Below are 16,362 nucleotides of genomic sequence, written 5' to 3' on the forward strand. Positions count from 1 at the left end.
AAAGCTATACCAAGGGCTATCGGCGCTCGCCGTCCCTAATTTAGCAGTGTAAGACTAGAGGGAAGGTAACTAGTCCTCATCAGTCACCGCCAACTTTTGGGCTACTCTTTTACCAACGAATAGTAGGATTGTCCGTCACATTATAATACCCCCACGGCTGAAATGGTGAGCATGTTTGGTGTGACGAGGATTCGAACCCGCGACCCTCTGATTATGAATCAAGTACCTTAACCACCTGACCAGGCTGGGCCTACATGCCTCACCCATCATCATGAATCATAACTAGGTAATATGTTTATGAATAGGCAATATCTTTATAGATAAGTAAGAAATAACACAACAAAAATTCTCAACAAAATGATAAGCTTGTCATGGCCAGTTGGGTTAAGGCGTTCACTGGTAATCCGAGGGTCGAGGGTTCGAATCCCGGTGACACCAAACATGCTCGTCCTTTCAGCTGTGGGGACGTTATAATGTGACGGTTAATCCCACTATTCGTTGGTAAAAGAGTAGCCCAAGAGTTGGCTGTGAGTGGTGACGACTAGCTGCCTTCCCTCTAGTCTTGCACTGCTAAATTAGGGACGGCTAGCACAGATAGCCCTCGTGTAGCTTTGCGCGAAATTCAAAAAACAATCAAACGAACAAAAATGGTGTCTCAGATTTAAACAATAAAAATCATAAACACAAAGGAGTAAGTTTCAAACATAAAAACAATATTAAAACAAAATTATTTAGTTTCATGTGATCTCATGGGTTTCACAAAAAAACAACAACAAGACCCTTTCACTGATAACTGCGTCTATGAAGGAAAACTTTAGTAACACTTACTCTATGATGTAACGCTGTAATAATAGCTCATTTCTAAACTAAAATTTCAATAAAGTCCTTCTTTTCATGAACCTCAAGTATGAGTACATAGCTGTAACTATCTCAGACATTTTCATTAAAAGGCCTCAGGCACTTCGCAGAAACTAGCAGTTATACCTACCTGGAGGGCGGCTATTTCTATTAGTTTTTCTAATTGTTTGGATCCTTAATACTCAAAGTGTGAAATGTGTTATAGATTTTCTTTGTAGTGCCATTCAAAAAACAGCGCATAAGTTTGGATCTTTGTGACGAATTTACTAATATATATTTATTTTAATATCGATGTTTCAATTTGTTAATATATATTAAAAAGCTCATGTAAATGTGTATTTTGAAAGTCCTGCGCATTTCCTAAATTTGTAGAAGATTCTCGAGTGTAAGAATCAACAATATATGTTTTACGTAAGCACTAACGTATCTTTGAATATTGTTGCCAACTGAAATTTCGAGAACCTCACCCACAAATCTATAAATCGACAGGCCAAGAGACAGTTTAATATTGTTTGATTGCTACAGTTAGTATACTATAAACCTCGGAAGCTATAACTGTGTAAACGCTTATTAATCCGGAAACTACGGATATTTGACCAGGAAGGTTTATAGATTTCGAGCATTGAAAACCGTTTAACTTTGGTGAATAAACTACGGACGTTAGTATTTCTACGAAGACATTGTATAACTTCGTCTGTGAAAAACTCACGTGAGACAAGCCAAGAACAGAGACCTACTCGTTAAATGATCTGTATTGATATCAATTCAAATCTAATTCGCTCATCGTGAACCGTCAATAAAATATTCAGTTTCAGACCAGATATAAGGATTAATATTTTTTGTAACTTTGTAAAATTTTTGCATATAAAACACTGTTTGTAAAATCGTTGTTATAAATTATATTGTTGTTTGAAAATTGAAATACATTTTTGTTAAGGAAACTGTATGCATCAACCTTGTTAGTAAATATCATAAATTTAATACATTATGATATTTGATTAACATCTAAGTTACAATTTAACTTAGTTTTAGGCTATTTGAAATCGTAATACGTAAGATAATAAATTAAAAATCGTTCGGGAAAAATATAATATGTAATATAGAAACTGACATACACGCTACGCCTATTGTAGAAAGACAGTTCTCCAGAGACACATTTCTTTAATTCATACTTCCTACAGCAGTTTTCTTATAAAGCAATCATTATATCTAAAGGAAACATTTTTAAAGAATTTTCGTTATGCTTAAGCTATTGTAGTTTTCCTGGGAAACATTTCTTGTATGTATAAGAATCACTTATAGAGAAGTTTCGCAGTGTTTAAATCATGGTTGCTGGTATAATTGTACAAGAAAACTTATATATATATATATAAAGGAAACTTTTGTAAATATCTTTTATTGTGTTGAAGTCGTAGTTTTTATAGACATTTTCCAGGAAAATCTTTACGAGTAGTATGTTAGATAGCAAGTGAACGTGAACTGAAAAATGGAATGGTTTCAAAACGTCCTACTGTATTACGTGCCCAAAAACACCCTTCAAATAGCTGTTCTTATTATTGTTGTCTTAATCTGACCTTGAGCTAACCAGTTTTTATGACAAGGGTCGAAAGCATCCAGCCCCTCTCCCCTTCTTCAAAATTCTCGTGCGTGGAAGATGATTATCACGCGTTCCCTTCTCGCGAGAACATATAATAGTGACGGAACCAAACAAACCAAACGAGGAGTGGTAGTAATAAAGAAGTGATACAATCCCATACACTGGAGAAAGGTGTGGTCCTCTTTCTCTTAGTGATGTCTCCTTACGCATCTGTTTCTTCGCTTAACGTAGATAAACATTATGAGCTCTCTGTTCTACGTAAATTAAAAATGTTTCTATAAAAATAGTAATAATAATAATTCATTAAGATTTTAAGACATTGAAGAGGATTCTGGAATAAGTTAAGCCTAATTAGCTGTAAATATAAACAATTATTAAAAGTTTTACGAGTCATGGAACAGTGAATTATTTTAGTTCTTGTACGTCATGAATCTTAAATGTATTTTGTAATATTATTTAATACAGAAAAATGCAAATTAATGAAGGTATTTTCTGCGGTGTATTTAGTGAAACACCAAGTTTCTGATTACACAAATAGTTTGTGTGTGTAAACCATACAGCTCGATTCATTTAGAGGTATTAAGATTTTTAGAACGAAAAATCACGTGACTTTCATCATATTTCCGTAGAAATGTTAGGGTTAGAGGTGCGATATGAGTGTAAAGTCTACTACTTGTTTAGGCATGGATAACCTGTTAGTTAGGTATAGGTGCTGATGATTAGATGTCTGACATGGATAACCTGTTAGTTAGGTATAGGTGCTGATGATTAGCTGTCTGACATGGATAACCTGTTAGTTAGGTATAGGTGTTGATGATTAGCTGTCTGACATGGATAACCTGTTAGTTAGGTATAGGTGCTGATGATTAGCTGTCTGACATGGATAACCTGTTAGTTAGGTATAGGTGCTGTGATTAGCTGTCTGACATGGATAACCTGTTAGTTAGGTATAGGTGCTGTGATTAGCTGTCTGACATGGATAACCTGTTAGTTAGGTATAGGTGCTGTGATTAGATGTCTGACATGGATAACCTGTTAGTTAGGTATAGGTGTTGATGATTAGATGTCTGACATGGATAACCTGTTAGTTAGGTATAGGTGTTGATGATTAGCTGTCTGACATGGATAACCTGTTAGTTAGGTATAGGTGCTGATGATTAGATGTCTGACATGGATAACCTGTTAGTTAGGTATAGGTGTTGTGATTAGCTGTCTGACATGGATAACCTGTTAGTTAGGTATAGGTGCTGTGATTAGATGTCTGACATGGATAACCTGTTAGTTAGGTATAGGTGCTGTGATTAGCTGTCTGACATGGATAACCTGTTAGTTAGGTATAGGTGCTGTGATTAGATGTCTGACATGGATAACCTGTTAGTTAGGTATAGGTGCTGTGATTAGATGTCTGACATGGATAACCTGTTAGTTAGGTATAGGTGCTGTGATTAGCTGTCTGACATGGATAACCTGTTAGTTAGGTATAGGTGCTGTGATTAGCTGTCTGACATGGATAACCTGTTAGTTAGGTATAGGTGCTGTGATTAGCTGTCTGACATGGATAACCTGTTAGTTAGGTATAGGTGCTCATGATTAGCTGTCTGACATGGATAACCTGTTAGTTAGGTATAGGTGCTGTGATTAGCTGTCTGACATGGATAACCTGTTAGTTAGGTATAGGTGCTGTGATTAGATGTCTGACATGGATAACCTGTTAGTTAGGTATAGGTGCTGTGATTAGCTGTCTGACATGGATAACCTGTTAGTTAGGTATAGGTGCTCATGATTAGCTGTCTGACATGGATAACCTGTTAGTTAGGTATAGGTGCTCATGATTAGCTGTCTGACATGGATAACCTGTTAGTTAGGTATAGGTGCTCATGATTAGCTGTCTGACATGGATAACCTGTTAGTTAGGTATAGGTGTTGATGATTAGCTGTCTGACATGGATAACCTGTTAGTTAGGTATAGGTGCTGTGATTAGCTGTCTGACATGGATAACCTGTTAGTTAGGTATAGGTGTTGTGATTAGCTGTCTGACATGGATAACCTGTTAGTTAGGTATAGGTGCTGTGATTAGCTGTCTGACATGGATAACCTGTTAGTTAGGTATAGGTGCTGTGATTAGCTGTCTGACATGGATAACCTGTTAGTTAGGTATAGGTGCTGTGATTAGATGTCTGACATGGATAACCTGTTAGTTAGGTATAGGTGCTGTGATTAGATGTCTGACATGGATAACCTGTTAGTTAGGTATAGGTGTTGATGATTAGCTGTCTGACATGGATAACCTGTTAGTTAGGTATAGGTGCTGTGATTAGCTGTCTGACATGGATAACCTGTTAGTTAGGTATAGGTGCTGTGATTAGCTGTCTGACATGGATAACCTGTTAGTTAGGTATAGGTGCTGTGATTAGATGTCTGACATGGATAACCTGTTAGTTAGGTATAGGTGCTGTGATTAGATGTCTGACATGGATAACCTGTTAGTTAGGTATAGGTGCTGTGATTAGCTGTCTGACATGGATAACCTGTTAGTTAGGTATAGGTGCTGTGATTAGATGTCTGACATGGATAACCTGTTAGTTAGGTATAGGTGTTGATGATTAGCTGTCTGACATGGATAACCTGTTAGTTAGGTATAGGTGCTGTGATTAGATGTCTGACATGGATAACCTGTTAGTTAGGTATAGGTGCTGTGATTAGATGTCTGACATGGATAACCTGTTAGTTAGGTATAGGTGCTGTGATTAGATGTCTGACATGGATAACCTGTTAGTTAGGTATAGGTGCTGTGATTAGCTGTCTGACATGGATAACCTGTTAGTTAGGTATAGGTGCTGTGATTAGATGTCTGACATGGATAACCTGTTAGTTAGGTATAGGTGCTGTGATTAGATGTCTGACATGGATAACCTGTTAGTTAGGTATAGGTGCTGATGATTAGCTGTCTGACATGGATAACCTGTTAGTTAGGTATAGGTGCTGTGATTAGATGTCTGACATGGATAACCTGTTAGTTAGGTATAGGTGCTGTGATTAGATGTCTGACATGGATAACCTGTTAGTTAGGTATAGGTGCTGATGATTAGCTGTCTGACATGGATAACCTGTTAGTTAGGTATAGGTGCTGTGATTAGATGTCTGACATGGATAACCTGTTAGTTAGGTATAGGTGCTGTGATTAGCTGTCTGACATGGATAACCTGTTAGTTAGGTATAGGTGTTGATGATTAGCTGTCTGACATGGATAACCTATTAGTTAGGTATAGGTGCTGATGATTAGCTGTCTGACATGGATAACCTGTTAGTTAGGTATAGGTGTTGATGATTAGCTGTCTGACATGGATAACCTATTAGTTAGGTATAGGTGTTGATGATTAGCTGTCTGACATGGATAACCTGTTAGTTAGATATAGGTGTTGATGATTAGCTGTCTGACATGGATAACCTGTTAGTTAGATATAGGTGTTGATGATTAGCTGTCTGACATGGATAACTGTCAGTTATGTATAGGTGCTGATGATTAGCTGTCTTCCTTTCATCGGGTTGAAAATTTCAAAATTAAGGAAAACTATTCGCAGATATTTCCCATGTAACTTTGCGCAAATATCTAGAACAAACAAACAAACATTTACGTGCCATTTAGTTCAGAACTCCAAAATATCCACATTCATTCCGTTTTTACTATTTTTAATTTATATTACATTTTAAATGTTCTGGAAAAATATCGGTTATTAATAGTGTCTGTGAGTGAACAAGTTAGATAATTGTTTAAATGTAAGAATATAATTTTCATAGGATTAAAATACCATAATATGATTTTGTCTTCCTACCAATAGTTAGAGAAGCAAACATTGGAAGAAATAAGTTGTTGCTTGACACCATGGTCATCTGGATGATATATTTACCATTTATTAAAATCTTTGTATTACCTTTCTTGCTACCTACTATACTATATTTTATCTCGTACTGAGAATTTGAAAAATGATCTAGAAACTTAATAATATAAGACAAAACATCTTGTTTAAGTTCATTCAAGCTAAACAAACTTTTAGTAGTAAATCGTAATAATAAAGTGGAGCTGGGATGGTACTTTATTATAAAACAAGCAAAGTAAATTTTCTGAATAGCCAAATTTGAGAAATTTGATGGTCGATAATTTAGTTAACCTTCTGTTCTTCAGGTGGCGCTCCTGTCGTCCGATGGCGTGAAAGAAGAATAATTTCCTTATCACAAGTTTCGACAATTTAAGGTTGTTTATGTACTGTTTAACTAGTTTATTAGGTAACCACATGTTTAACTGATCTATTATAAATATGTTCCTCTTTATAACCACGTGTACTGTTTAACTAATCTATTATAGTTGTATTATAACCACAAGTACTGTTGAACTAGTCTGTTATCCTCTTAGTAACCACATGTACTGTTTAACTAGTTCATTATAAATATAGTCCTGTTCCTCTTAGTAACCACATGTACTGTTTAACTAGTTTATTATAAATATACTCCTCTTAGTAACCACATATACTGTTTAACTAGTTTATTATAAATATACTCCTCTTAGTAACCACATGTACTGTTTAACTAGTTTATTATAAATATACTCCTCTTAGTAACCACATGTACTGTTTAACTAGTGTATTATAAATATACTCCTCTAAGTAACCACATGTACTGTTTAACTAGTTTATTATAAATATAGTCCTCTTAGTAACCAAATATACTGTTTAACTAGTCAATTATAAATATAGTCCTGTTAGTAACCACATGTACTGTTTAACTAGTTTATTATAAATATACTCCTCTTAGTAACCACATGTACTGTTTAACTAGTTTATTATAAATATACTCCTCTTAGTAACCACATGCACTGTTTAACTAGTTTATTATAAATATACTCCTCTTAGTAACCACATGTACTGTTTAACTATTCTATTACAATTCCACTGTTCTTTTAACTAGTCCATTATAAATATACCTCTTAAACCACATTGTTTAACTAGTTTATTATAAATATACATTTAGTAACCACATGTACTATTCATTATAAGCTACCATGACTACTGTGTAAATAACGCGTTCTAAATGCACTCCTCTTAGCAACCACATATACTGTTTAAATAGTACTCCGCGTATGAACATCACTTAGTAACTAACATGTACTGTTTAAATAGTACTAAGCGTATGAACATCACTTAGTAACCACATGTACTGTTTAACTAGTCTGTTATAAACGTACTTTTCTTAGTAACCGTATGTACTGTTTACTTTATTTATTGCTGACGTAAATTCACTCGTTTTGCCACGTCTACTGTTTAGTCCATTTGTTATAGGGCCCGGCATGGCCAAGCGTGTTAAGGCGTGCGACTCGTAATCTGAGGGTCGCGGGTTCGCATCACTGTCGCGCCAAACATGCTCGCCCTCCCAGCCTTGGGGGCGTTATAATGTGACGGTCAATCCCACTATTCGTTGGTAAAAGAGTAGCCCAAGAGTTGGCGGTGGATGGTGATGACTAGCTGCCTTCCCTCTAGTCTTACACTAGTCTGGTTAATGTGATTTGAAAAATTATGTATGTGTTCTGTATATTTAAATACCGCAACCGTGTCATCTAAATATCTGTACCAGTATAGTGGTGGATGTAATGATGTGTTATTTGCTTGTGTTTCAACTTGTGTCATAAAACTATGCTCACCAGATAAAATTAACGATGAATTAGACAAAATAAAACAATACTTCATCAACATCAATAAGTTTCCTCCACAAACCGTAGAAAACATTATACGCACACAACCAGACAGAAAGCAAAATCAACCAACAAAAGTAAATATATCTCACGAATCAAAAAATCACGAAACCATATACTGCTGCATACCATATATTCCTGACATCAGCAGACAAATAACCCACATTTGGCAAAAACTAGTAACAAAATATGACATTCCAGTTAATACCAAATTTATTCAAAAACCAGGCACAAAACTGAGGTCTATACTATGTAAAAACTACACTGACAAACACCACACCAACATTATTTATAAAATACAATGTGATAACTGCCACGACTTCTATATTGGAGAAACAAGTAGAAAAATGGAAACCAGATTTAAAGAACATAAAAAGTCACCTTCACACGTTTTCGAACACTGCAAGTCAAATAAACACAACATAACCACAGAAAACACTCAAATACTAAATAAAGAGACAAACATAAACAAACGCAAAATTAAAGACGCCTTACTTATACAACAACTCAAGCCCAAAATAAACCAGTATAAAGGGACGCCTTTATACCTATATTAAATATAATAAAATAAAATTATATATTCAAACATGTAACACCGCCCTCTACATTCCGACACTCAGTTACACAACCCCTTCCAAACATGTGGTCAGCTTCCGGTCAGTTACCTCTTTCTTTCTTTGTGAACCTGACGATGACCGAAGAAGGTCGAAACTTGTTCGCTCTTCTACGTAAAATATTTTCTCAACCCAAACGAGCCGTTTTTACATAAATATTTCTCTACGAGTGGGTTTTCTCGACATCACTGTTTATTTAGCAGTGTAAGACTAGAAGGAAGGCAGCTAGTCATCACCATCCACCCCCAACTCTTGGGCTACGTTTTTTACCAAGGAATAGTGGGATTGACTGTAACATTATAACGTCCACACAGCTGAATGGACGAGCATATTTTATGTGACGGGGATTCGAACCTGCGACCCTTAGATTGCCAGTCGATCACCATAACCATCTATCCATGCTGCCTACAGTATTTCTCTTATGTTAAATATATGTAGAATATTTCTGGTGTATAGAATATTTCCAGTTTAAACAACATTTCTAACATATTCTCTATATGTACAATATATACAGTATGTATAGCGTTTCCAGTATATTGACTATTTTTAGGAGCTGCAGTTTTTTCCGGAGTGCACGGTGTTTCCAGTATTTCCGGTTTGTACAACAGTTTCAGACCGTATATTATTTCCAGTAAATACAGTGTATTTGACTTGTACAATATTTCCACTTTGAACATAGTTTCAAATTTGTACAGCATTCTCATTTTAATACATCAGTACAGTCATTAAAACTATGAGTATCTCACGCACAGACCACATCGTCAAAGAAGTCTTAGGACAAAGCGGATAGAGGTGACTTAAAGATATTGTAACATGGTGCAGCTTGAAGCTGGTTAAGAATTAATTTCCAGATAATCAACATGCTGAGACGACAATGAACTGAGTACTATCACATGGTCGTCCATAGAAGATCTGAGGAAACACTTAAGGAAAGTCTTAAAGGAAATGAACATGAACTGCAGGGTGGCCAAAGAAGCCGCGTGTGATAGGAAAACGTATATTATCATTACCTAGTATTCCAGCAGGAACAGAAAGTAGTTACTAATAGTTTTACTAGAATTTTCAGTTTGTACATTATTTCGATTGTATCCGGTTTTTGCTTTCTTTCATGTTTCTTACTTATAGTTTCTATAGAATTCATGAATTATCTAAGGTATCCATAGAATTTACAGTATGTATGTTGCCTCTAATATGTATTGTATTACCACTACGTTAAGTTTGAACGGCATCGTCTGTATGTAAACTATTTCGTTTTTACGAAACGGCTTGCTTGCAACTGTTTTTTTTTAAGATTTATTGTCTGTGTAACGACTTTCTTTTGGCAATGATCTGTTAATATTTACGATGGACGTTTCTATGAAACGAATATTTTGCTGTCAATCGTGTCTTAAAATTTACAATAATTATGTCTTCGCAACGAAACAAGTTGGTTGTTGGTGATTGAATTTTAAGATTAAGTTTTCTAATAACGTTTCTATTAAATGATTTTATTGAATTACTTGTTTTTGACCGTATCTTTAGAGTCCCATTAGACATCTGTTGGTTTGTTTCAGTTGACTTTATTAAGCCCCCACCCTAACGACACTGCGTATACTTGCGGACTTACACTGCTTGAAATAGGGTTTCCATACTCATGGTGAGCAGAGCACAAATAAGCTCTCTCTGAAGCTTTGTGCTCAATAACAAACAAAAACATTACTAAGTAAATATTATAACCATCTTTCGCTGTGTTATTGTTTCACATAACTGTGTTTGGCGGATATTATAATCACTTTCTTATGTTCAACGTCAGCAACCTCTATTTCATTTAACTGTAATTTTTTTATAGATGTCATAGTAATATTTGCAAGTTAAAGTAACTGTTGGTTCAAAGTTCTTCTCGACATAAAAATTAAAGAACATTTAAGGTTATTTTTCTTTTAAATATGCTTTGTGTTAACCTGAACCTAGTAATGAAGACATCGTTGTTTTTGTAACATGTTTCACAGTAAATTTAGGAATGTTCTGAAATTTTAAAAACGTTTCTTGACAAGTTATCTATGTGGATTTATTATAAAACCTTAGAGATGATTTTGTGTTCCACATAAGCTGAATAATTTAATAGTTGCCTCCCAGTGGCTCAGAGGTATGTCTGCGGACTAACAACACTAAAAACCGGGTTTCGATACCAGAGCACAGATAGCCCACTGAGTAGCTTTGTGCTTAATTTAGAAACAACAACAACAATTTAATAGTTTTATGTCAAGTTCTTTTTTAATCATCTCATATTATCTTTAGTAGGATATTTAGGCCTAAATATCTGTTTCGTCTGTTGTTGATCTGTTTGTATTTAACTTCATGCTTGGTTAAGGTTTAAAAGCAGTAAGCAACTTTCTAGTAGATGAACAACAGGTGTACTTGTGGCTTAGATTGCATTTTCCAAATAATATCCCCTGTATTTCTGTTTCACTTTTAAACGTAAGAATATCTCATATGTACATGCGTAAGTACATGTGACATTGAGAAATGAACAAAATATATAAGATAAACACGAGCAACGGCGACATCAATTTGTTTTATTTATACTGCAAATCAAACACCAATATTCCAGTGGGTCATTGGTACAGTTACTGATTTCCAACCCCAAAATCCAGGGAGCAATTCTCCACTGTAAACAGAGAGCAAATAACCTGTTGTGTAGCTTTGCTCTAAAACAACAAGCAAATAACGCCAGTTATATACAGAGATGATCCCTTTGTTTTTACGAAATCTTTATTTTGACAATTCAGTACTTGACTAGATTGAGCACTGTTTCAAAACATATTCGATACCCTCGTAAAATAAAACATTTTCTTTGAGTTTACTTCAAACGTTATCACTGAAACTGGCTTTCTCCGGATTTACTGAATATCTTCTTTTAGTGTAATTATAAGGAAAGACGTAATATTGTTCCTTTCATATAAAAACACGTAATCTAAACAGAGACCGTCATCAGCAGAAATATTACATAACATGAGCAGGAAATATATATTTGATAGATTTCCATTGAACAGTTACTTTGTGAATAACAAAATCTTCAATTTTTCTAGTCTTTAAGGAAAATCATTCAAAGAACTAAACCAATAAGAAAAGTTTAATTCGAACAGTGTTAAATAATGTTTGAATTTTCAAAACCGTTATACATTCCACTTCAGAGAATACGTTCTTTTTTCACAATATACGCTTTCCTTGAACGTGAAATAATGAATAAGAAAAATACATTAAAAAAACAACATCTGATGATTCTAAACATTTATTATTTTACTTTAGACGCAAGAAGTTTTTAATCGGAGATGGAAGAAGTAGAATAGACAAAAGTGTCATAGAAAAATAATATTCACATTCCGTATTGTAGAAGTCCGGCATGGCCAGGTGTTTAAGGCACTTGACTCGTTATCTAAGGGTCGCGGGTTCGAATCCCCGTTACACCAAACATGCTCGCTCTTTCAGCCGTGGGAGCGTTATAATGTGATGGTCAATTCCACTATTCGTTGGCAAGAGAGTAGCCCAAGAGTTGACGGTGGGTTGTGATAACTAGCTACCTTCGCTCTAGTCTTACACTGCTAAATTAGGGACAGCTTGTGTAGCTTTGCGCGAAATTCAAAATAAACCAAACAAACAGTATTGGATAACAAAGACACAGCAGTCATTTAAAACCTTAGAAAACACTATAAAAGCAGGTATCACTAAAACAGTAGTTAAATAAGACACGTTTAAAGTATCGAAGAACAGCTCTTTAAGAAACTCCAACAACGTCAAATAACTCTTCTATAAGAATCATCCAGAGAAAAGAATGACCAAAGATTCCTGACTCTGTTGGAGATCATTATTTAAAAAGCCATCCAATACTAAGGGAAAAATAATACTGCAAGACAACATCACCCAAAATGGAGGTCATAACTACAAGAATACTGGTTATTTTGTTTATTTACAAGAGCTCAGTGAAACAAAGTCATTATTCAAATATTGGTCAGTTACGATTTAACGCTTAGGAAATTGTTCACTTTTAACAGTTTGAAAGGTGAGAGCTAAGCCTTTGCTTCATGGTACTTTAACATCATCTGATCCAAAATCCAATACAGAAGGGGACATTGAGGTTGTTTGACAGTGCATTGTAAGTGGTAAGATCAGTAGGTAGCGAAGGCTTGGTCTCAATATCTTCTTCCACTTGTTTCTTCACCATGGCAATTTCATTGTTTTTCCGATAACAGTTATGACAAAATCCAAGATTAAACACAGTGGTAGAGAGATTAAAGTTTTTGCCACACTGGTAGCAATGTTTCTGGAGACCACCTAGAAACAAAATATAACAATGAAATTTTATAAAAAAACTTGGCAAACAATAAACAGCGTTACAATTGTCATTGTTCCTGGATTTTTATATTAGTGTTTGAATTTCATAAATAAAGCTATTTTGTGAAGAATAATCCAGTAAATGTAGAAATTTATTATACGTAAAGAATATATTTTTATCTTGAGAAACAAATTAATTTCAACTAATTTTTTCTGCCCTTTCCTGAGCTTGTATAAGTCACAAAATAGAGGTTACATATTTAATAATATTGTCGTTTGGGGTAAATAAAATGATAAACTATCAATCAATATGTCGGTTAATAACTACACAATCCATCCAAAAGCTTATTTGTTAACACTTACTTTAGTAGTGACATTACAAGCCTTTGTAACTATTTAACTCTTCTTACCTTAGTATAGATACTACAAACTTTTGTAAGTATAGAGCACACTGTTTAACTCTTACTTTAGTGGAGACAGAACAAACTTTTGTAAGTATAGAGTACACTGTTTAACTCTTACTTTAGTAGAGACAGTACAAACTTTTGTAGGTATAGAGCACACTGTTTAACTCTTACTTTACTAGAGACAGTACAAACTTTTGTAGGTATAGAGCACACTGTTTGACTCTTACTTTAGTGGAGACAGAACAAACTTTTGTAAGTATAGAGTACACTGTTTGACTCTTACTTTAGTAGAGACAGTACAAACTTTTGTAAGTATAGAGCACACTGTTTAACTCTTACTTCAGTAGAGACAGTGCAAACTTTTGTAAGTATAAAGCTCACTGCTTTACTCTTATTTTGATAGAGACAATACAAATTTTCATGGGCACACAGCTCACTATTAAAGTCTATTAGAGACAGAGCAAACTTGTGTTAGGTAACACATTGTCCATTTATGATTTAATGTTTACGTTACATACATTCATGAGTTTTGGTATGAGCTCGAAGATTACAAGCAAGAGCAAACTTCTTGTCACAGAACTCGCAGGCATGAGGCTTGTTACCTGGAAAGATTCAGTATTTCTATATATAATAAGAGTAATAAAAACACAAAACATGATTTTAAAATTCACATGTGCAAGTGGGAAAACGCGTCGAAGAAATAAGCAAAAACATCAGTCTAAAACTAATCAAAGTGTCCACAAATACGAAACATACGGAAGTAAAAAGAAATGTTAGAAAAAAAAACTATAAAATGATGAGTAGATATACATGTGCGTCTGTCTGTGAATGTGGTTTGTTTTAAATTTTGCGCAAAGCTATACAAGAGCTATTATCTCAAGCTGTCCCTGAGTTTGCAGTGTAAGACTGTAGGGAAGGTAACTAGTCATCACCAGCCACTGCCAACTCTTAGCCTACTCTTTTACCAACAAATAGTGGAATTGAGCGTCACATTATAACGCTACCACGGCTGAAAGGGCGAGCATGTTCGGTGTGACGAGAATTCGAACCCGTGACCCTCGGACTTGGAGTCGACTACATTAACCACCTGGCCATGTCGGGCCGTATTATAGAACTAAACGGAATGAATCTCTAAAAATAACTTCGCGTACAATACCGTAAAACATAAATTCACATACAAACGTATACAATATTTTTTTATTCTTCTCCACCAAACAATTAAATAAACATGTCAGAGAAAAATTATTTTTAATCACCGATCTCACACCTAAGTTAAGGTATTGAGTATCATTAGACATCTGGAGCAGTGTTTCTAAACCAGCGGTTCATCCAAACTATATTGACGGTCCACGAGATTTTGTGAACAAAATCAAGTGAATAAAAACTGATTGGATATTCAAATCTAACAAGTATTCGTCTTTCGTTACACTTGTATTTTTTAAAAGTTGAGACAATTTAAATGGCAGATATCAAAAAGGTTAAAAAATACTGATGTAGATTATCTGTTCACCACAGCTAAGTTAGTTATTCTTTAACACTTTAACAGACAAGACTCTTCCACAGTACAGCTTGTTATTAGTTATTCTTTAACACTTTAACAGACAAGATTTCTTTCACAGTACAGCGTGTTATTAGTTATTCTTTAACATTTTAACAGACAAGATTTCTTTCACAGTACAGCGTGTTATTAGTTATTCTTTAACACTTTAACAGACAAGACTCTTCCACAGTACAGCGTGTTATTAGTTATTCTTTAACACTTTAACAGACAAGACTTCTTCCACAGTACAGCTTGTTATTAATTATTCTTTAACACTTTAACAGACAAGACTCTTCCACAGCACAGCGTGTTATTAGTTATTCTTTAACACCTTAACAGATAAGACTTCTTTCACAGTACAGCTTGTTATTAATTATTCTTTAACACTTTAACAGACAAGACTCTTCCACAGCACAGCGTGTTATTAGTTATTCTTTAACACTTTAACAGACAAGACTCTTCCACAGCACAGCGTGTTATTAGTTATTCTTTAACACCTTAACAGATAAGACTTCTTTCACAGTACAGCTTGTTATTAATTATTCTTTAACACTTTAACAGACAAGACTCTTCCACAGCACAGCGTGTTATTAGTTATTCTTTAACACTTTAACAGACAAGATTTCTTTCACAGTACAGCTTGTTATTAATTATTCTTTAACACTTTAACAGACAAGACTCTTCCACAGCACAGCGTGTTATTAGTTATTCTTTAACATTTTAACAGACAAGATTTCTTTCACAGTACAGCGTGTTATTAGTTATTCTTTAACACTTTAACAGACAAGACTTCTTTCACAGTACAGCGTGTTATTAGTTATTCTTTAACACCTTAACAAACAAGACTTCTTCCACAGTACAGCTTGTTATTAGTTATTCTTTAACACCTTAACAGATAAGACTTCTTTCACAGTACAGCGTGTTATTAGTTATTCTTTAACACCTTAACAGATAAGACTTCTTTCACAGTACAGCGTGTTATTAGTTATTCTTTAACACCTTAACAGATAAGACTTCTTCCACACTACAGCTTGTTATTAGTTATTCTTTAACACTTTAACAGACAAGACTTCTTTCACAGTACAGCGTGTTATTAGTTATTCTTTAACACCTTAACAAACAAGACTTCTTTCACAGTACAGCGTGTTATTAGTTATTCTTTAACATTTTAACAGACAAGACTTCTTTCACAGTACAGCGTGTTATTAGTTATTCTTTAACACCTTAACAGATAAGACTTCTTTCATAGTACAGCGTGTTATTAGTTATTCTTTAACACCTTAACAGATAA

At 34.6% G+C, this 16,362-nt stretch overlaps 1 protein-coding gene across 1 annotated transcript in view; it reads right to left on the reverse strand.

Annotated features, from left to right (window-relative positions):
• Positions 1-12,149: 12,149 nt before the first annotated feature.
• LOC143238881 (uncharacterized) overlaps positions 12,150-16,362 on the reverse strand; it is a 28,600-nt gene continuing 24,387 nt past the window's right edge. The window contains exons 7-8 of the mRNA XM_076479501.1: positions 14,050-14,133; positions 12,150-13,124 (exon numbers count right to left, since the gene is read on the reverse strand). Coding sequence (XP_076335616.1) covers positions 12,889-13,124; positions 14,050-14,133 — 320 coding nt within the window. The 3' untranslated portion in view covers positions 12,150-12,888. The remainder of the gene's footprint in view (positions 13,125-14,049; positions 14,134-16,362) is intronic.

Source organism: Tachypleus tridentatus, chromosome 13 (assembly GCF_004210375.1).
Source record: "Tachypleus tridentatus isolate NWPU-2018 chromosome 13, ASM421037v1, whole genome shotgun sequence".
In the NCBI taxonomy this organism is placed as follows: Eukaryota; Metazoa; Arthropoda; class Merostomata; order Xiphosura; family Limulidae; genus Tachypleus; species Tachypleus tridentatus.